At 44.9% G+C, this 22,167-nt stretch overlaps 1 protein-coding gene across 1 annotated transcript in view; it reads right to left on the minus strand.

Moving 5' to 3' along the window:
- cep120 (centrosomal protein 120) overlaps positions 1-22,167 on the minus strand; it is a 110,535-nt gene that overhangs the window by 23,286 nt on the left and 65,082 nt on the right. The window contains exon 17 of the mRNA XM_033017511.1: positions 12,265-12,387. Within this exon, the coding sequence (XP_032873402.1) occupies positions 12,265-12,387 (123 nt within the window). The remainder of the gene's footprint in view (positions 1-12,264; positions 12,388-22,167) is intronic.

Genomic DNA, 22,167 nt, shown 5'->3' on the forward strand with positions numbered 1-22,167 from the left:
AACCAACCCCCAAACACACAGGTGGGGGGAGGGAGGGGGGAGGTGAAGAGGGGAGGGAGGGGAGAGGAGGTGGATGAAATGGGACAGATTTGGGAGGGAAAGGAGAGCGGGGTAGGGGGTGAGAGAGGGGGATGGGGAGATAGATGTGGTGGAGGGGGAGGATGGGGAGGTAGGGAAGGAGGGAGGGAGGGGGAGAGGGGTGGGGGAGAGAGGGGAAAGAGTGGGGAGGGAGGTGGAGAGGGGTAGGGGGAGTGATGGAAGAGGGACAGAGGGGTAGGAGGAAGGGGGTGGCGTAGAGAGGGAAGGGGGGTGGGGGAGAGAGGGATGGGTGGGAGAGGGGTGCGGAGAGGGAAACATAGAACCATTGAAATTAAGTGCAGGAGTAGGCCATTCGGCCCTTCGAGCCTGCACCACCATTCAATATGATCGTGGCTGATCATCCAACTCAGTATCCTGTACCTGCCTTCTCTCCATACCCCCTGATCACTTTAGCCACAAGGACCACATCTAACTCCCTCTTAAATACAGCCAATGAACAGGCCTCAACTACCTTCTGTGCCAGTGAATTCCAGAGATTCACCACTCTCTGTGTGAAAAATGTTTTTCTCATCTCGGTCCTAAAAGATTTACCCCTTATCCTTAAACTGTGACCCCTTGTTCTGGACTTCCCCAACATCTGGAACAATCTTCCTGCATCTAGCCTGTCCAACCCCTTAAGAATTTTGTAAGTTTCTATAAGATACCCCCTCAATCTTATAAATTCTAGCATGTACAAGCCGAGTCTATCCAGTCTTTCGTCATATGAAAGTCCTGACATCCCAGGAATCAGCCTGGTGAACCTTCTCTGTACTCCCTCTATGGCAACGATGTATTTGAGCATTGGGCATTGTGACATCACACAATGGAACGTTCACCATGGGCTGGGGCTGGTGCTGCTTCTATGGGTGAGAAGCCAGTTTATTTTTGAAATATTGGGGGGGGGGTGTGGGTTAGGATGTGATTAAAAACGTGCACTTAAACACGACGACCAATGGCAAACCCGTTGGGTCTGATCCCCCAACGCAGCCGTTCCCTACCTGTAGCCCCCACTGGGGGGGGGGGGTGGGGGGCGGGCGCCTCACACACACTAACCACCCCCACACACAGAGTTGGAAAAGTGCATAAAGACCGTTCCCTACCTGTAGCCCCCAGGGGAGATTTGGTCGTCGAAGTCGGGTCCCTGCCGTCTTAAAATAGCGTATCTTGAAGTCGTCGAAGTCGGGTCCGTCTCGGCAACGCGTGGGGGGGGGTGGTGGGGGGGTTCGCGGTGCGGCATCACACACACGAAGCTTCGACACACACAGAGCCTTAAAAGTGTAAATGCCCGACCTCTTTTCCGTATTTCTCTAATTTAATTAAGATGTGCAGGTGGTGTTCTTATCGAGGTTCAGGGGTGAATGACGTAAATATTTTCACACAATATGGGAACATCTCATGTTGTCTTGAAGGCTCCTCGGCCCACATCTGACTCTCTGTACTGTCACTATGGCAACGATGTCTTTGAGCATTGGGCATTGTGACATCACACGATGGAACCTTCACCATTGGCTTGGGCTCCTGCATAGGCATATGTAAATGGATCCATTCCGATTGGACATATGTGAAGATTGGGCATTGTGACATCACACGATGGAACGTTCAGCAGGGGCTGGGGCTGGTGAAGGTTCTGTGGGTGTGAAGCCAGTTTAGTTTTGAAATATTGGGGGGGGGGGGGGGCCAAGGATTTGATTAAAAACGTGTACTTAAACACGACGGAATGTAATGAGGAGCGGATACTTAGAAAGAAAAGTGAAATCTCTACCGAAATGGAAAAGATGTCGGCGATTCTGCGTCCAGTTTCGGAGTTGCAGGGAATCAATGGAAGAAATGTGGCAGCCGGACGGAGTTCCGTTTCGGAATCTTGGGCGAGAGTTTTATATATTAACTAGACCAAGTGCAGACCCGTTGGGTCTGTTTCCCCAACGGCGTTTTGCAGGGGGGGGGGGGGAGGGGGGGCTGCGGCATCAAACTCATATTAACCAACCCCCAAACACACAGGTGGGGGGAGGGAGGGGGGATGTGAAGAGGGGAGGGAGGGGAGAGGAGGTGGAGGAAATGGGACAGATTTGGGAGGGAAAGGAGAGCGGGGTAGGGGGTGAGAGAGGGGGATGGGGAGATAGATGTGGTGGAGGGGGAGGATGGGGAGGTAGGGAAGGAGGGAGGGAGGGGGAGAGGGGTGGGGGAGAGAGGGGAAAGAGTGGAGAGGGAGGTGGAGAGGGGTAGGGGGAGTGATGGAAGAGGGACAGAGGGGTAGGAGGAAGGGGGGTGGCGTAGAGAGGGAAGGGGGGTGGGGGAGAGAGGGATGGGTGGGAGAGGGGTTTCGGAGAGGGAAACATAGAACCATTGAAATTAAGTGCAGGAGTAGGCCATTCGGCCCTTCGAGCCTGCACCACCATTCAATATGATCGTGGCTGATCATCCAACTCAGTATCCTGTACCTGCCTTCTCTCCATACCCCCTGATCCCTTTAGCCACAAGGACCACATCTAACTCCCTCTTAAATACAGCCAATGAACAGGCCTCAACTACCTTCTGTGCCAGTGAATTCCAGAGATTCACCACTCTCTGTGTTAAAAATGTTTTTCTCCTCTCGGTCCTAAAAGATTTACCCCTTATCCTTAAACTGTGACCCCTTGTTCTGGACTTCCCCAACATCTGGAACAATCTTCCTGCATCTAGCCTGTCCAACCCCTTAAGAATTTTGTAAGTTTCTATAAGATACCCCCTCAATCTTTTAAATTCTAGCATGTACAAGCCGAGTCTATCCAGTCTTTCGTCATATGAAAGTCCTGACATCCCAGGAATCAGTCTGGTGAACCTTCTCTGTACTCCCTCTATGGCAACGATGTATTTGAACATTGGGCATTGTGACATCACACGATGGAACGTTCACCAGGGGCTGGGGCTGGTGCTGCTTCTATGGGTGAGAAGCCAGTTTAGTTGTGAAATATTGGGGGGGGGGGGGTGGGTTAGGATTTGATTGAAAACGTGCACTTAAACACGACAACCAATGGCAAACCCGTTGGGTCTGATCCCCCAACGCAGCCGTTCCCTACCCGTAGCCCCCACTGGGGGGGGGGGGTGGGGGGCGGGCGCCTCACACACACTAACCACCCCCACACACAGAGTTGGAAAAGTGCATAAAGACCGTTCCCTACCTGTAGCCCCCAGGGGAGATTTGGTCGTCGAAGTCGGGTCCCTGCCGTCTTAAAATATCGTATCTTGAAGTCGTCGAAGTCGGGTCCGTCTCGGCAACGCGTGGGGGGGGTGGTGGGGGGGTTAGCGGTGCGGCATCACACACACGAAGCTTCGACACACACAGAGCCTTAAAAGTGTAAATGCCCGACCTCTTTTCCGTTTTTCTCTAATTTAATTAAGATGTTCAGGTGGTGTTCTTATCGAGGTTCAGGGGTGAATGACGTAAATATTTTCACACAATATGGGAACATCTCATGTTGTCTTGAAGGCTCCTCGGCCCACATCTGACTCTCTGTACTGTCACTATGGCAACGATGTCTATGAGCACTGGGCATTGTGACATCACACGATGGAACGTTCACCATTGGCTGGGGCTCCTGCATAGGCATATGTAAATGAATCCATTCCGATTGGACATATGTGAAGATTGGGCATTGTGACATCACACGATGGAACGTTCAGCAGGGGCTGGTGCTGGTGAAGGTTCTGTGGGTGTGAAGCCAGTTTAGTTTTGAAATATTGGGGGGGGGGGGGGGGGTTAGGATTTGATTAAAAACGTACACTTAAACACGTCGAAATGTAATGAGGAACGGATACTTAGAAAGAAAAGAGAAATCTCTACCAAAATGGAAAAGATGTCGGCGATTCAGCGTTCCCCCTTATCCTTAAACTTTGACCCCTTGTTCTGGTCTTCCCCAACATCCGGAACAATCTTCCTGCATCTAGCCTGTCCAACCCCTTAAGAATTTTAAACGTCTCTATAAGATACCCCCTCAATCTTCTAAAATCTAGCGATTACAAGGCGAGTCTATCCAGTCTTTCTTCATATGAAAGTTCTGACATAACAGGAATCAGCCTGGTGAACCTTCTCTGTACTCCCTCTCTATGGCAACGATGTCTTTGAGCATTGGGCATTGTGACATCACACGATGGAACGTTCACCATTGGCTTGGGCTCCTGCATAGGCATATGTAAATGGATCCATTCCGATTGGACATATGTGAAGATTGGGCATTGTGACATCACACGATGGAACGTTCAGCAGGGGCTGGGGCTGGTGAAGGTTCTGTGGGTGTGAAGCCAGTTTAGTTTTGAAATATTGGGGGGGGGGGGGGAAGGATTTGATTAAAAACGTGTACTTAAACACGACGGAATGTAATGAGGAGCGGATACTTAGAAAGAAAAGTGAAATCTCTACCGAAATGGAAAAGATGTCGGCGATTCTGCGTCCAGTTTCGGAGTTGCAGGGAATCAATGGAAGAAATGTGACAGCCGGACGGAGTTCCGTTTCGGAATTTTGGGCGAGAGTTTTATATATTAACTAGACCAAGTGCAGACCCGTTGGGTCTGTTTCCCCAACGGCGTTTTGCAGGGGGGGGGGGGGGGAGGGGGGGCTGCGGCATCAAACTCATATTAACCAACCCCCAAACACACAGGTGGGGGGAGGGAGGGGGGATGTGAAGAGGGGAGGGAGGGGAGAGGAGGTGGAGGAAATGGGACAGATTTGGGAGGGAAAGGAGAGCGGGGTAGGGGGTGAGAGAGGGGGATGGGGAGATAGATGTGGTGGAGGGGGAGGATGGGGAGGTAGGGAAGGAGGGAGGGAGGGGGAGAGGGGTGGGGGAGAGAGGGGAAAGAGTGGAGAGGGAGGTGGAGAGGGGTAGGGGGAGTGATGGAAGAGGGACAGAGGGGTAGGAGGAAGGGGGGTGGCGTAGAGAGGGAAGGGGGGTGGGGGAGAGAGGGATGGGTGGGAGAGGGGTTTCGGAGAGGGAAACATAGAACCATTGAAATTAAGTGCAGGAGTAGGCCATTCGGCCCTTCGAGCCTGCACCACCATTCAATATGATCGTGGCTGATCATCCAACTCAGTATCCTGTACCTGCCTTCTCTCCATACCCCCTGATCCCTTTAGCCACAAGGACCACATCTAACTCCCTCTTAAATACAGCCAATGAACAGGCCTCAACTACCTTCTGTGCCAGTGAATTCCAGAGATTCACCACTCTCTGTGTTAAAAATGTTTTTCTCATCTCGGTCCTAAAAGATTTACCCCTTATCCTTAAACTGTGACCCCTTGTTCTGGACTTCCCCAACATCTGGAACAATCTTCCTGCATCTAGCCTGTCCAACCCCTTAAGAATTTTGTAAGTTTCTATAAGATACCCCCTCAATCTTTTAAATTCTAGCATGTACAAGCCGAGTCTATCCAGTCTTTCGTCATATGAAAGTCCTGACATCCCAGGAATCAGTCTGGTGAACCTTCTCTGTACTCCCTCTATGGCAACGATGTATTTGAACATTGGGCATTGTGACATCACACGATGGAACGTTCACCAGGGGCTGGGGCTGGTGCTGCTTCTATGGGTGAGAAGCCAGTTTAGTTGTGAAATATTGGGGGGGGGGGGGGTGGGTTAGGATTTGATTAAAAACGTGCACTTAAACACGACGACCAATGGCAAACCCGTTGGGTCTGATCCCCCAACGCAGCCGTTCCCTACCCGTAGCCCCCACTGGGGGGGGGGGGTGGGGGGCGGGCGCCTCACACACACTAACCACCCCCACACACAGAGTTGGAAAAGTGCATAAAGACCGTTCCCTACCTGTAGCCCCCAGGGGAGATTTGGTCGTCGAAGTCGGGTCCCTGCCGTCTTAAAATATCGTATCTTGAAGTCGTCGAAGTCGGGTCCGTCTCGGCAACGCGTGGGGGGGGTGGTGGGGGGGTTAGCGGTGCGGCATCACACACACGAAGCTTCGACACACACAGAGCCTTAAAAGTGTAAATGCCCGACCTCTTTTCCGTTTTTCTCTAATTTAATTAAGATGTGCAGGTGGTGTTCTTATCGAGGTTCAGGGGTGAATGACGTAAATATTTTCACACAATATGGGAACATCTCATGTTGTCTTGAAGGCTCCTCGGCCCACATCTGACTCTCTGTACTGTCACTATGGCAACGATGTCTATGAGCACTGGGCATTGTGACATCACACGATGGAACGTTCACCATTGGCTTGGGCTCCTGCATAGGCATATGTAAATGAATCCATTCCGATTGGACATATGTGAAGATTGGGCATTGTGACATCACACGATGGAACGCTCAGCAGGGGCTGGTGCTGGTGAAGGTTCTGTGGGTGTGAAGCCAGTTTAGTTTTGAAATATTGGGGGGGGGGGGGGGGGTTAGGATTTGATTAAAAACGTACACTTAAACACGTCGAAATGTAATGAGGAACGGATACTTAGAAAGAAAAGAGAAATCTCTACCAAAATGGAAAAGATGTCGGCGATTCAGCGTTCCCCCTTATCCTTAAACTTTGACCCCTTGTTCTGGTCTTCCCCAACATCCGGAACAATCTTCCTGCATCTAGCCTGTCCAACCCCTTAAGAATTTTAAACGTCTCTATAAGATACCCCCTCAATCTTCTAAAATCTAGCGATTACAAGGCGAGTCTATCCAGTCTTTCTTCATATGAAAGTTCTGACATAACAGGAATCAGTCTGGTGAACCTTCTCTGTACTCCCTCTCTATGGCAACGATGTCTTTGAGCATTGGGCATTGTGACATCACACGATGGAACGTTCACCATTGGCTTGGGCTCCTGCATAGGCATATGTAAATGGATCCATTCCGATTGGACATATGTGAAGATTGGGCATTGTGACATCACACGATGGAACGTTCAGCAGGGGCTGGGGCTGGTGAAGGTTCTGTGGGTGTGAAGCCAGTTTAGTTTTGAAATATTGGGGGGGGGGGGGGAAGGATTTGATTAAAAACGTGTACTTAAACACGACGGAATGTAATGAGGAGCGGATACTTAGAAAGAAAAGTGAAATCTCTACCGAAATGGAAAAGATGTCGGCGATTCTGCGTCCAGTTTCGGAGTTGCAGGGAATCAATGGAAGAAATGTGACAGCCGGACGGAGTTCCGTTTCGGAATTTTGGGCGAGAGTTTTATATATTAATAGAAGATAGATAGATAGACAATAGGTGCAGGAGTAGGCCATTTGGCCCTTCGAGCCAGCAGCGCCATTCAATGTGATCATGGCTGATCATCCACAATCAGTACGCCGTTCCTGCCTTATTCCCATATCCCCTGACTCCACTATCTTCAAGAGCCCTATCTAGTTCTCTCTTGAAAGTATCCAGAGAACAAGCCTCCACCGTCCTCTGAGGCAGAGAATTCCACACTCACAACTCTCTGTGTGAAAAAGTGTTTCCTCATCTCCATTCTAAATGGCTTACCCCTTATTCTTAAATTGTGGCCCCTGGTTCTGGACTCCCCCAACATCGGGAACATGTTTCCTGCCTCTAGCGTGTCTAAACACTTAATAATCTTACATGTTTTAATAAGATTCCCTCTCATCCTTTTAAATTCCAGAGTATACAAGCCCAGCCGCTCCATTCTCTCAGCATATGACATTCCCACCATCCCAGGAATTAACCTTGTAAACCTACGCTGCACTCCCATAATAGCAAGAATGTCCTTCCTCAAATTTGGAGACCAAAACTGCACACAATACTCCAGGTGTGGTCTCACTAGGGTCCTGTACAACTGCAGAAAGACCTCTTTGCTCCTATACTCAACTCCTCTTGTTATGAAGGCCAACATGCCATTTGCTTTCTTCACTGCCTGCTGTACCTGCATGCTTACTTTCATTGACTGATGAACAAGGACCCCCAGATCCCGTTGTACTTCCCCTTTTCCCAACTTGACACCATTTAGATAATAATCTACCTTCCCGTTTTTGCTACCAAAGTGGATAACCTCATATTTATCCACATTAAACTGCATCTGCCAACTCACCCAACCTGTCCAAGTCACCCTGCATTCTCATAGCATCCTCCTCACAGTTCACACTGCCACCCAGCTTTGTGTTATCTGCAAATTTGCTAATGTTACTTTGAATCCCTTCATCTAAATCATTGATGTATATTGTAAATAGCTGCGGTCCCAGCACCGAGTCTTGCGGTACCCCGCTAGTCACTGCCTGCCATTTTGAAAGTGACCCGTTAATCCCTACTCTTTGTTTCCTGTCTGCCAACCAATTTTCTATCCATGTCAGCATACTACCCCCAATACCATGTGCCCTAATTTTGCCCACTAATCTCCTATGTGGGATCTTATCAAATGCTTTCTGAAAGTCCAGGTACATTACATCCACTGGCTCTCCCTGGTCCATTTTCCTAGTTACATCCTCAAATAATTCCAGAAGATTAGTCAAGCATGATTTCCCCTTTGTAAATCCATGCTAACTCGGACCGATCCTGTTACTGCTATCCAAACGTGCCGCTATTTCATTTTTAATGATTGACCCCAGCAGCTTCCCCACCACTGATGTCAGGCTAACTGGTCTATAATTCCCTGTTTTCTCTCTCCTGCCTTTCTTAAAAAGTGGGATAACATTAGCTACCCTCCAATCCACAGGAACTGATCCTGAATCTATAGAACATTGGAAAATGATCACCAATGCATCCACGATTTCTAGAGCCACTTTCTTAAGTACCCTGGGATGCAGACCATCAGGCCATGGGGATTTATCAGCCTTCAGTCCCAGCACTCTACCCAACACCATTTCCTGCCAAATGTGGATTTCCTTCAATTCCTCCGTCACCCCAGGTCCTCTGGCCACTGGTACATTCTGGAAGATTGTTTGTGTCCTCCTTAGTGAAGACGGATCCAAAGTACCTGTTCAATTCATTGCCAGTTCCCTATAATAAATAATAAATTCACCCTTTTCAGTCTTCAAGGGTCCAACTTTGGACTTAACTAATTTAAGACCAAATTGTGCAGTTTCGCAGCAAAATGTCAGAAAACTGTTTTCAATTATCTACGAGGCAATCAAAGGGAGGCAATCAGCAATCTCTGCAGCCATCATTTCAATGGTCATACCATGTGTTTAATTCTTAGTGTAAAATTGAAGAAAAATGTAACCAATTAATGTAACCAAATGTAACCAATATAACCAACCAATATTAATTGATGGATCTTCCTCCCAATTGCTTTGGTATTTCGGAAACTGCATTTTTTTTTTCACTTTTCAATTTTCTCAATGGCAACATTTCCAAATGGACATGGCAATAGCTAATGATAAACTAAACTGACCACTGTGCCAGAAGTGTTTTTTTTAAACTTAATATGTTTTTCAATCAAAATAACAGGTACATATTGTCTCAAATTTGAACAATTTGATCAATGTGTATCTGGAAAAGATATTAGGACCTGAAGAATTACTGTGCCCTACAATGCTGTCTGAATTCCTGTTCCTAGTCAGCATCTAACATCACAGATAGGTACTGCAAGTGCATGGCATACACAAATAACTGTTACAAAAAGATACACAAAGGAATAACTCAACAGCAGCTAAAGAAAAAGATCAAAATGCATAGTCAAGGCTGAAGCAGGAAACAGTGGAAGGATTAATCATAAAAGGCAGGGTCAGAAATAACATTTTTAAATGTGGAACTTTTGAGGGAATAAATATGCCATATCTTTCCATTACCTAGAATTCCACATTGTTTAAAAGCAAACATTTAACATGCTTCATTCTCCTTTGAACATGCAAGATCATTTTTTTAATATTCTAGACATTTCAAACAAGCATCAGATGCAAACTATTCACTAAAGTAAACGCTCAACACGTCTGAGACAGCAAGAAGATTCTGAAACACAATATTCTGAAACTTCCCTGCTTATCCAAATGGAAATTTTACAATTCCCAGAGTCATTATAAAATTGTAGCTGTTGAAAAGATAACAACATTGTCTGTTTAACCAACCTATTGTATAATTAATTCCAAGGAACATTTCAAAGGAAAACGATTTCACAATTATGTTTTATGCTGTGTTGGAAATAAAATAACTGAAATGAAGAAAAAGGAGGGGAAAGGGGGATGGGGCTTAGAAGTTAGTTCCTGAAAATTGGAGAATATAATGTTCAAAGCATTAGGTTCCAAGCTATCCAAGCAGAATGTTGGGTGCTGTCCCCACGTGGTCTCATGCTGGCAATAGCGGGAGGGAGGTAGTATAGTTCAGATAACAATGGGAGTCAGTGGATTTGTAATAGATGTTAGTTGATTGCCTGTCCCGTGATGGAGACAGAAAGACCAAGGAAGGTGAGAGAAGTGCCAGAGTCCGTGAATTTGAGGGCAGGGTGGAAATTGATGGTAAAGTTATTGAAATTAATGAGCCCTGCACTCAGCAGAGAGGCAGTCCCGACGCAGTTGTCAATGTAGCAGAGAAAGAGTTGGGGATGGAGCCAGCGTTCGTTTGGAACAAAGACTGTTCAACGTAACCAACAAAAAGCGGGCATAGCTGGGACCCATGTGAATTTACATGGTTACACCTTTCACTTGAAGAAAGTGGGAGAAATCAAGAGAAGTTGCACCAGGAATGCTAATAGAAGGGAACTGATCAGGTCTCTGTTCAAGGAAGAACTGGAGGGCCTCAAGACTTTCCTGGTGGGGGGTGGAGATGTAAAATGACTGGACATCCAGGTAACGATAAGGCAATAGAATCCTAGAAATTGAAAGTTATTGAAGAGTTGAAGGGTATGTGAGGTGTCTTGGATGTAGGTCAGAAAGGACTGCACAAGGGGGGATCGGATGGATTCAAGGTATTTGGAGAAGAGTTTTGGAGGTCAGGAGAAAGTAGTAGTGGGTCTGCCAGGGCAGGGGAACTATCAGGGTTGTGGAGGCGGGAAATCACCAGAGATGATGAGAGTGATAACAGCGTGGGAGATGATAGATGATGAGATTGATAACAGCGTGGGACATAATGGTCTGGTGTTCGTCTGTGGGGTCATGGACAAGGGGTACATTCGAGATGTCCGAGAGCTGGTACCTGACCTCAGCACAGTAGAGGTCAACTACAAGGCACCTGCCTTGTTGACGGGTTTACTAACAATGCTGGGATTGTTGCTGAGTGAGGGGAGGGTTGTGCGTACAAATGGGGCAAGATTGGAGTGGAGAAGTCAAAACAGTTTATGTCGCGCCGGCACTTGGAAATAAAAAGGTACAGAGAGGGTAGAAGGCTGGCAAGCGGTGTCCATGAGGAGGAGGAATGTCACAGCAACTATTTTTGAAAGGTCACTGTAGATTCCCCATCTTCAATCTAAAGAAGAATCACTATACTTACTTTCATTCCCACGAATATTATTGAAAATTAAGTTAATTTATACATTTCTAGGAACACAAAAATTATGCAGTATGCAAACATTCAAATATGTAATCACTTGCAGTTATTTTATCTAGTCCAGCTGACCAACAGGTGATATTCAGTGGATCAAGTTTATTTGATGGAACAGTCAAATTAAGCGTTCTAATGTTAAAAGATTGGATTGGTTTGTGATAACAGGCAGCTGGCAATTCCCAGACTTCATCCCACAATTAGTGGAATTGAACAGAGTGACGTACCATACCATTTGACTCTGACATTAGAGAAATTCATGGCTTACCCCCAAGCTGTACACAGGCCATTGCTGGTGTTTCTCACTTGAATGTGTTGGTGACTTTCATTAAAATGGTACGTGGTTTGGATTATGTATTCCTTTGCTGCTTAAAATGGTCTCCAATTAGAGAAAATGTAAAATGGTGAAAAAGACAATAAACAATAGGTGCAGGTGTAGGCCATTCGGCCCTTCAAGCCAGCACCACCATTCAATGTGATCATGGCTGGTCATACAAAGGTCTTTGTGCATGAGCTGTCATTTAGGACAACCTATGGACAAAACTTAAGTTTTCATTGATGATAGCTTAGTCACTGATCAACGTTGCTTTGTGCAAGGCACGGTGCATGGAGTTAGTTAGTTAACCGTAAAAGTTAGTTGCAATGTCAGGGTGAATGCAGAAAGTGAATCTCTGATGTGGACCATGCTCATTGAGATGCATTCCATCATCATACTTACAAAAAAGTACACAAATTTGGTTTTGTTATAAAATCATATGAAGTGAACGAAAATCTGAAAATATATTGTAGACATCAAATTTAATTCTACCTTTTCTAGAGTTAAAAGATTGATCTCTGATTGAAGTCGAATTTCAGGCTTGCTGCTCTGCTGCTCCTTGTACTGATGAAACTCTTTCTCAAGCAGTTTGTACTTCTGTTCTGCTTCATGGAGCTTTAGAGAGTTCATGGAAGTGAAAAAAAGACAAGAAACAAAGGAAGTCAGCTTATCCTTTAGATACTGAACAGATGCTCTAAAAATTCACATTCAAAATAAATGGACTTTTAACTCAACTAAAGTACATGCAGACAACAGCAAGAAATCTGAACACTGATCAAGCTCTGGTTTAAAAAAATGAGTGAATAATGTCATTGTTTACATCCTGCTGACAGAGCAGGCGGCGATACAAAGCAGCGACATATAACGGGCTAATCCTCCCGTAGCAGATCATTATTTATCCATCTATTCAGTTAACACTTCTCTGGTTGTTTATAAAGTACCACTTTAACATTTATATGGTCAGTATTTGATTGTTACTAAATCAAGCAGTCAAGCTAATAGACTGAAAACTTAACTTCCATATGTCATTTTTCCAGGAAAATTAAAAATTGTTTTTCAGCCACAAATGAAGTAATAACAATGTATTAAAAAAATATTGATTGATTGTATGGTCCTCAATGCCTCTGACCCAATAATCTACACAACAAATTCCAGAGAAAAAACCTGCTTTTGAACTCTTGGCAATAAAAAACAAAATTGAAATTAATGCAGATTAGAGATAAAGTTTCCAGAAAACTATTAACAATTGAATGCCTGAAATGTATCGGATTACAATCCAAGAGCAGTCTGAAAAATGCATCATGCTTAGCAGACAATCCCAACATGTAAAAACAGAACATTTTCAAAGAGTAATGCTGTTGGAAAGCAAACTCCTAATTATAGCAAGTTTATGTTATTGCATTTGCCAACCTCGAAATCCATATTTAGTTCCAATTAATTAGCAAGTTTAATGTTAAAAAAGTACTTGACGAACAGCTTGTAACTTTATAACTCAATGTCAAATTGCCATAATATATTGGCAGTCAAGCTAATAAAATGCAACAAAGATGAAGTGGCTTTTAATTTTAACTCAAGTGTGTCCTACGTGAGTAACAAAAACTTAATTAAGGGAACCTCATGACTAATTTCTAATTATTCAATCTATCAAATAAAACCTATGAAATAGCAAAATACACATGAAAATAAAAGGCATCTGATGTGGTTGATAAATAATTGTGCAAGGCTTAGATACAAAAAAAAATTAAGAGTAATTATTAGTTGATTAGAATTTTATTTATCATCCCATCTGTTCCTCTTTGCACAAAAAAAGTTTGCTTGACAATTAGAAAGGTACATTTATCACTTAGATTATTTTTTGTTGAGTATAAACAGCTATTACCTCAAACAAAAATTTCAGTTAATATGAATGAATAAGTTTATTGGCCAAGTATTCACATACAAGGAATTTTCCTTGGTGCTCTGCCCGCAAGTGGCAAAATGACATAGTGACAGTTAGGAATGATACATAAAACATTAAACATAAACATAAAATTAGAGCACATGGTATTGGGGGTAGGGTGTTGACATGGATAGAAAATTGGTTGGCAGACCGCAAACAAAGAGTAGGAGTGAACGGGTCCTTTTCAGAATGGCAGGCAGTGGCGAGTGGAATGCCGCAAGGCTCTGTGTTGGGGCCGCAACTGTTTACCATATATATTAATGATTTGGAAGAGGGAATTAGGAGCAACACTAGCAAGTTTGCGGATGACACAAAGCTGGGTGGCAGTGTGAACTGTGAAGAGGATGTTAGGAGGTTGCAGGGTGACCTCGACAGGTTGGGTGAGTGCGCAGATGCGTGGCAGATGCAGTATAATATAGATAAATGTGAGGTTATCCACTTTGGCGGCAAAAACAAGTGGGCAGATTATTATCTCAATGGGGTTAGGTTAGGTAAGGGGGAGGCGCAGCGAGACCTGGGCGTCCTTGTACACCGGTCACTGAAAGTTGGCTTACAGGTACAGCAGGCAGTGAAGAAAGCTAATGGAATGTTGGCCTTCATAACAAGAGGATTTCAGTATAGGAGTAAAGAGGTTCTTCTGCAGTTGTATAGGGCTCTGGTGAGACTACATCTAGAGTATTGTGTACAGTTTTCGTCTCCTAATTTGAGGAAGGACATCCTTGTGATTGAGGCAATGCAGCGTAGGTTCACGAGATTGATCCCTGGGATGGCGGGACTGTCATATGAGGAAAGATTGAAAAGACTAGGCTTGTATTTGCTGGAGTTTAGAAGGATGAGGGGGATCTTATAGAAACATATAAAATTATTAAAGGACTGGACAAGCTAGATGCAGGTTAAATGTTCCCAATGTTGGGCGAGTCCAGAACCAGGGCCCACAGTCTTAGAATAAAGGGGAGGTCATTTAAGACTGAGGTGAGAAAAAACTTTTTCACCCAGAGAGTTGTGAATTTATGGAATTCCCTGCCATAGAGGGCAGTGGAGGCCAAGTCACTGGATGGATTTAAGAGAGTGGTAGATAGAGCTCTAGGGGCTAGTGGAGTCAAGGAATATGGGGAGAAGGCAGGCACGGGTTATTGATAGGGGACGATCAGCCATGATCACAATGAATGGCGCTGGCTCGAAGGGCCAAATGGCCTCCTCCTGCACCTATTTTCTATGTTTCTATGATAAATATTATTTTCATCCCACCCTTAGGCATGAGAACCCTTTTGCTCTTCAAATTATTACATGGGATTTTAAACCAAGGAGCTTTGACAGAAAACGATTAGCGTAAAAGGCTGCTTGATGGTCAAAATTGACCTGATGACCCAATGAGCTTGTTTCCATGCTGTAATGCTCCATAATTCCCCCCAAACTGAGAATCAAGACAATTGAATACCACACTGAACTATCAATCTACACTATGGGCTTCAATCACGGGGTGGGACTGGAAGATCCTACTCTTCTGAGTGGCACGGATGATTTCTTTGTACAGGCTGAGGACCAATATAACTTAGGCGTTAGTCATTTGAGTGACTTAAATGACTTAGTCATTTAAGTAAACCCCAAGTTTGATTGGTGACTTCAGAGATTCAGGTTCTTGATTAGTACAGATGTCAGGGGTTATGGGGAGAAGGCAGGACAATGGGGTTGAGAGAGAAAGATAGGTCAGCCATGATTGAATGGTGGAGTAAACTTGATGGGCTGAATGGCTTAATTCTGTTCCTTGAACCTGAACTCAGTCAAGGACAAAATGATGAATGCTACTTTACATTTTAAGCAGTAAACATTTCCATGAATAGACACTGATGATGAGAAAACCTTAGGAATTATCTGACAATGGACACGTGAAAACAGACATTGACATCAAGCTGCAGGTCAAGTGAACAAAACCTTTGTGTTGGAATGACTTAGCTCACGTACAGTGATTAAGATCCAAAGACTTTTATTAGCAATACAGCATAGGTAACTTCACTTAACATACTACTCAAGACTATGGAAGAAAGGGAAAAGTGCTTACTATTAAACCAGTGGGCGGAGCCACAGTATAACTCATAGCATGAGTGACATTGATCTACATCCTCCCTCTTAAAGAATTAAATGTCAATAAAAAAAACCATTGACTAAGTAAGGCATAAATAGCAATTGATAAGAAGCTTGAGGAAAGTCAAACGTAGCCCGGGTACTTCACGGTGAGCTTGCAAACATGACCAGCACGTGTGCGACAAAAAACAATTCCGTTTTTCGCCACCAGGGACAGAGTCGGTGGTTGTAATTGGTGGTGGAGATTGAAACGGCATTCCCGGTGATGAGAGGGGACTTTGGCACAGGCCGAGGAAGCATCGCCATTGGCAGAGTAGTCGTTTTAGAAGTAGGTTGTTGTGCTGGTACAAGTGGACCGATGCCGCTGGGCGTGGACAGAAGTACACTTGTACGGTCCGGATAATACGGAGGTGGAGCCGGCTTATTCACAGGCAGGATATGTTGTCTGTTAGGTTTGTAGGTGCCACCATCAGCATTGACTAAATATGAGCGTGGCTCAGAGACAATTCCAGAAATTACACCGATACAGTCATGACCTTTGTCAGTTTGCAAACAAAATACCTTGGTTAATGGAGGCAGCGGTCTGCTTGTTTTGTCATACCACTGTTTTTGAATGTCACGCTTTTGTTGCAGCCTGAACTGGACTTCTGATGGTGGGACCACCTGCGGGATTAATGCCTGATCTGCAACAGGCACCGTGGCTCGGGACTGCCCTGACAATAAACGTTGAGCAGGTGAACCCAAGATGGGGTCGTGGGAGATGTTACGTGGGTTGAGCAGGTCCAGGTACACATCGGAATTAGCTCTGTGGGATCATTCCATTAGCTGTTTTTCACTCTTGACAGCTCGTTCAGCCAGTCCATTCGACTGAGGATATTCAGGGCTGCTGGTGATGAGGCAAAAACCCCAGCGTGCAGCAAACTCTTTGAAATGCTGGCTGGTAAATTGACTGCCGTTATCAGATAGCAGTATGCAAAGAGCTCCGTGGTGTGCAAAATGGCGAGCGAGTTTTAGAATCACCCCATGAGAAGTGGGGCTACTAAGAAGATCGATGTCAAACTAGCCGGAATACGAGTCGACAAGTACCAAGTACTGCTTGCCATGCCACTCAAATATATGTCAGTTGCCACTGTAGACCACAGGAGGGCATGAGCCGGGTGTGAGAGAGGTGGTTGCTTTTGTTGCTAAGTTGCTAAGCTGTTACACTGCAGAGGATGCCACATTCTCTAGAATGTATTCAGCCATACCAGGCCAGTAAAACATGTTTTTCGCTCATAGGACAGTTGCTTCAGCGTCTGGGTGCTCTGCATGGACAGCGTTAAAATACTTGCAGTATAGCGAAGCAGGGACTACAGCCTTCTGGCCTTTTACAATAATACCATCTTGTCGTACTAACTCATCACGGACGGCAACGAAAGGCCGAACTGGCAGCGGTACATTGTAATGCTTGTCTGGCCAGCCGCGCTTAATGACGGAGGTGAGCAATCGTAAGGTACTGTCAGCAGCAGTGTGTGCAACCAGGCCTTCCACAAAGGACGAGGGAATAAAAGACACAGTCATTATTATAAAGCCTGCATCGGCGAAGGCAGAACCTCGCAGGTCTTTCGGGGTGCATGCGAGAGAGTGTCAGTCAGGTGCATATCCTTACCACGTGTATAGGTCAGAACGATGTCATACTTTTGAAGTTGCAGCAACATCCGTTGAAGGCATCCTGGAGAGGCATGAATCGGCTTGTTAAAGATGCTGACCAGGGGTTGGTGGTCAGTTTCAATCGTGACCGTATGTCCGAAAATAAAGTAATTAAATTTCTTGCAGGCGAAAACGATTGCTAGCAGCTCCTTTTCAATTTGGGCGTAGCGTTGTTCTGTGTCAGTCATGGTCCGCGAGGCATAGGCGACAGGCTTGCTGCCGCTACCGTCATCTTGAAGACATGCTGCGCCTAGTCCGTGTTGTGAAGCGTCACGTCAGTGTGACCGGTCGTTTAGGATCAAAATAAGCGAGAGTAGGAGAACAAGACATTTGCTGCTTAAGAGTATCGAACGCCCTCTGCTGTTGCTCGCACCAGGCCCAAACAGTGTCTTTGTGGGTAAGCTGGCGCAGTGGGGCTGATATTTCACTGAAGTTCGGAATAAATTTACTCAGGTAGTTAACCATGCCAAGGAATCTGTGCAGTCTAAGCACATCATGGGTGCTGGTAGCTCGTTGATTGCACTGGTTTTCGTCGGGTCAGTTTTTAGGCCGTCTTTAGTGAACGATTGGCCCACGTAGTTCACCTCACTTACTCTGAATTTGCATTTTTGAGGGTTTAACTTGAGGTTGAAGGCGTTGGCGCGGTCCAGGACCTTTGTTAGATTAGCATCGTGTTCTTGGATAGTTTGTCCAGCAATGAGGATATCATCTACTACAATGGAGCATGGGTAACCTGCAAACAATTGTTCCATAGCTCGTTGAAATACTTCACTAGCAGAGCTTATGCTAAAAGGCATGCAAAGGAATCTGTATCGCCCGAATGGTGTGTTGAAGGTAGTTAATTTAGAGGAGTTGTGTTCCAGCGGAATCTGCCAGAATGAAATCTTGGCATCTAGTACTGTAAATACAGTTGCTTCAGCCAGCTGCGCTGCAATCTCATCCACGGTGCGCATGAGATAGTGTGGTCATATAATGGCTGTGTTTAAGTCCTTGGGATTGATGCAAATCCGTATTTCATCCTTATTTTTCTTTGTTGCCACAACCATGGTCGAGACCCATTCCAAGACACCGAGAGACACCATTCTGTTGAGTTCACTTTGAACACGGTCCCGCATAGAATGGGGGAATCCTGTGTGCTGGACGGACAACTGGGAGTACCTCAGAGTTAATCGTGATTGTGTACTTGACAGGCAACCTGCCCAGCTTGTCGTCAAACAAAGTTTTGTATGGTGTCAGGATTCGTTGAGTAAAGTCACAAGATGTAGTTAGATGACAAACAGAAGCACTGAAAGAGACCAGTCCCAGGTCGTGACAAGCTTTAACACGCAGCAGGGATGGCACATTTTCACGAACAACATAGAAAGTCAGGTTGTGGACACGTGAGTCAAGACAGCAGCGTAACTTGACTTAACCGATAGGGTGCACTGGACCTCCTGCAAATGTAAGAAGGGAGGCAGCCGTAGGATTGATAGTCTGTTTTTCGTATATTTTTCAATTCAGATGAACACATAACGTTACACCGAGCACCTATGTCGACATTCAGAAAAAAATTCTTCCATTCACGAGCAAAGCGATCTTGGGATCTTGATGTTTATTGAGGCAAGTCAGACAGGGAGTGTACATCCAAATCAAGATTCTCATTAGCAGATGCAAGTCCGTGAGAGCTGTTTGAGAGCGCTCCGAGAGCATGTTCTCATGGTCGAGTGAATTGACAGATTGTCTTGTATGAACTCTGTTTCTACGCGAGCGGCAGTATTTGAAAAAGTGGTTCCTTTTTTTATAGAAATGACAAATTTTCCCATAAGCTGGGCAAGGACCACGAGCTGCAACATGCAAACCCCCACAGCCAAAACAATTGTCTATGAGTTTAGTGACAGAACTGTCGGGCACTTGAAGAGATTGGCGAGAAGCTTGATAAGGTGTGCCGGCAACATGAATATCATGAGCAGAGTTGGGGCCATGTCCCAAAATGTTTGTATAAGCATCTGCCATTTCAGCAATGCTGCAGCGGTCTTCAGCAGTCTCTAGAGTAAGTTCAGTATCGCCTAGTAATTCGTCACGTAATTTATCATTGCGGGGCACCATAGACCAGACGGTCACGACCTAAGCTGTCGCATAAATCACCAAAGGCACACCAACTGGCAATGTGTTTCAAAGCACTAACATACATTTCAACAGGTTCGCCATGTCTCTGGCTTCGTGAAAAAATGTCTCTCCATGACTAAATTAGTACGTAACTCACATAACTGTCGGAATTTGCGTAGCAAGCAGTCGGGGTCCCAGATGGATTCAGCGGGGGAGCAATCTGGACACCAGCCAGGTCAAACCTAGCTGGTTCATAATAAAATCTTCTCTTGCACGCCGAGCAGCTTCTGTGCCTGCTAGGTTAAGGAGAATTGAGGCACGAACACCTGGAGCAGCAGCCGGGTGAGCGCGTCAATGTAAATGTTGAAATCGTCTTCAAATATGCGCCACCGTTCTGCGAGGTCTTTATCAAACACCAGAGTCTCTGGTTTTCTCAGAGCAGCAGCCATAGTAAAACATATGCAGGACAAAAAAAACTAACTAAAATAAAAGCAATAGAATTTAGCCAAGGAGTGAGTCCGGGTATTCTGACACCATGTTGGAATGACCTAACTCACGTACATTGATTAAGATCCAAAGACTTTTATTAGCAATACAGTATAGGTAACTTCATCTTAACATACTACTCAAGACTGGGGAAGAAAGGGAAAAGGGCTTTCTATTAAACCAGTGGGCAGAGCCACAGTACGACTCATAGCATGAGTGACACTGATCTACACTTTGTGATTTTGATAAATAACGTACATGTATGTAACATCTTTGCAAGTGCACAACTTCCTCAGCAAAATTTGATGTTGAGCCAAATACATTTAAAAAAAATAAATGTCCAATGGTAATACTTGATGAAATGCCAGTAGTAGAAAGTTAGGATGCAGAAGTGGAGGAGTGCAGCTACAGTGCCCTCCATATTGTTTAGGACAAAGACCCATCCTTTATTGATTTGCCTCTGTACTCCACAACTTGGGATTTCTAATAGAAAAAAATCTCATGTGATTAAAGTGCACATTGTCAGATTTTAATAAAGGCCATTTTTCTACATTTTGGTTTCACCATGTAGAAATTACAGTAGTGTTTATACATTGTCCCCCCATTTCCATAATGTTTGGGACACAGCAATGTCATGTAAATGAAAGTAGTCATATCTGGTAGTGTATTGCATATCCTTTGCATGCAATGACTGCTTGAAGTCTGCGATTCATGGACATCACCAGTTGCTGGGTGTCTTCTCTGGTGATGCTCTGACAGGCTTGTATTGCAGCCATCTTTAGCTTATGCTTGTTTTGGAGGGCTAGTCCCCTTCAGTTTTCTCTTCAGCATATAAAAGGCATGCTCAATTGGGTTCAGATCGGGTGATTGACTATGGCCACTCAAGAATTTATCATTTTTTAGCTTTGAAAAACTCCTTGTGCTTTAGCAGTGTGTTTGGGATCATTGTCTTGCTGTAGAATGAATCGCCAGCCAATGAGTTTTGAGGCATTTGTTTGAACTTGAGCAGAAATGATGTGTCTATGCACTTCAGAATTCATTATGCTACTGCCATCAGCAGTTGTATCATTAATGAAGATAAGTGAGGCAGTACCTTCAGCATGCCCATGCCATAACACCCCCACCACTGTGTTTCACAGATGAGGTGGTATGCTTTGGATCTTGGGCAGTTCCTTCTCTCCTCCATAATTTGCTCTTGCTATCACTCTGATATAAGTGAATCTTCCTCTCATCTGTCCACTTTCCAATTTTTGAGGCTAACCAGTGGTTTGCCTCTTGCAGTGTAGCCTCTGTATTTCTGTTCATTAAGTCTTCTGCGGACTGTGGCCATTGACAAATCCACATCTGACTCCTGAAGCGTATTTAGGATCTGTCAGACAGGTGTTTGTGGATTTTTATTCTTGTTTCTCAGTTTTATTCTTGTTCCTCAGTCTCATAATGGTTTCTTTGACTTTCATTGGTCCTCATGTTGATAAACTGCAATAAAAGTTTCCAAAGGTGATGGAAAGACAAGGTGCTGAGATCTCTCTTATACCTGCATTAAGGAGGCAATTAAATATACCTGAGAAATTACAAGCACCTGTGAAGCCATGTGTCCCAAATATTATGGTGCCCTGAAATGGGGGGACTATGTATAAACACAGCTGTAATTTCTGCATGGTGAAACCAATCTGTATAAAAATGGCCTTAATGACCGAGATGAGAAAAACATTTTTCACACAGAGAGTGGTGAATCTCTGGAATTCTCTGCCACAGAAGGTAGTTGAGGCCAGCTCATTGGCTATATTTAAGAGGGAGTTAGATGTGGCCATTGTGGCTAAAGGGATCAGGGGGTATGGAAAGAAGGCAGGTACAGGATACTGAGTTGGATGATCAGCCATGATCGTATTGAATGGCGGTGCAGGCTCGAAGGGCCGAATAGCCTACTCCTGAACCTATTTTCTACGTTTTTATCTATGTTTAATAAAATCTGACAATGTGGGTTTTAACCACATGTGATGTTTTCTATTACAAATCTCAAATTGTGGAGTACAGATGCAAATAAATAAATGATGGGCCTTTGTCCCAAATATTCTGGAGAGCACTGTAGCTCAGAAATTGTGGGATTATTGTCA

Source organism: Amblyraja radiata, chromosome 3 (genome assembly GCF_010909765.2).
Source record: "Amblyraja radiata isolate CabotCenter1 chromosome 3, sAmbRad1.1.pri, whole genome shotgun sequence".
NCBI classification, from domain to species: domain Eukaryota; kingdom Metazoa; phylum Chordata; class Chondrichthyes; order Rajiformes; family Rajidae; genus Amblyraja; species Amblyraja radiata.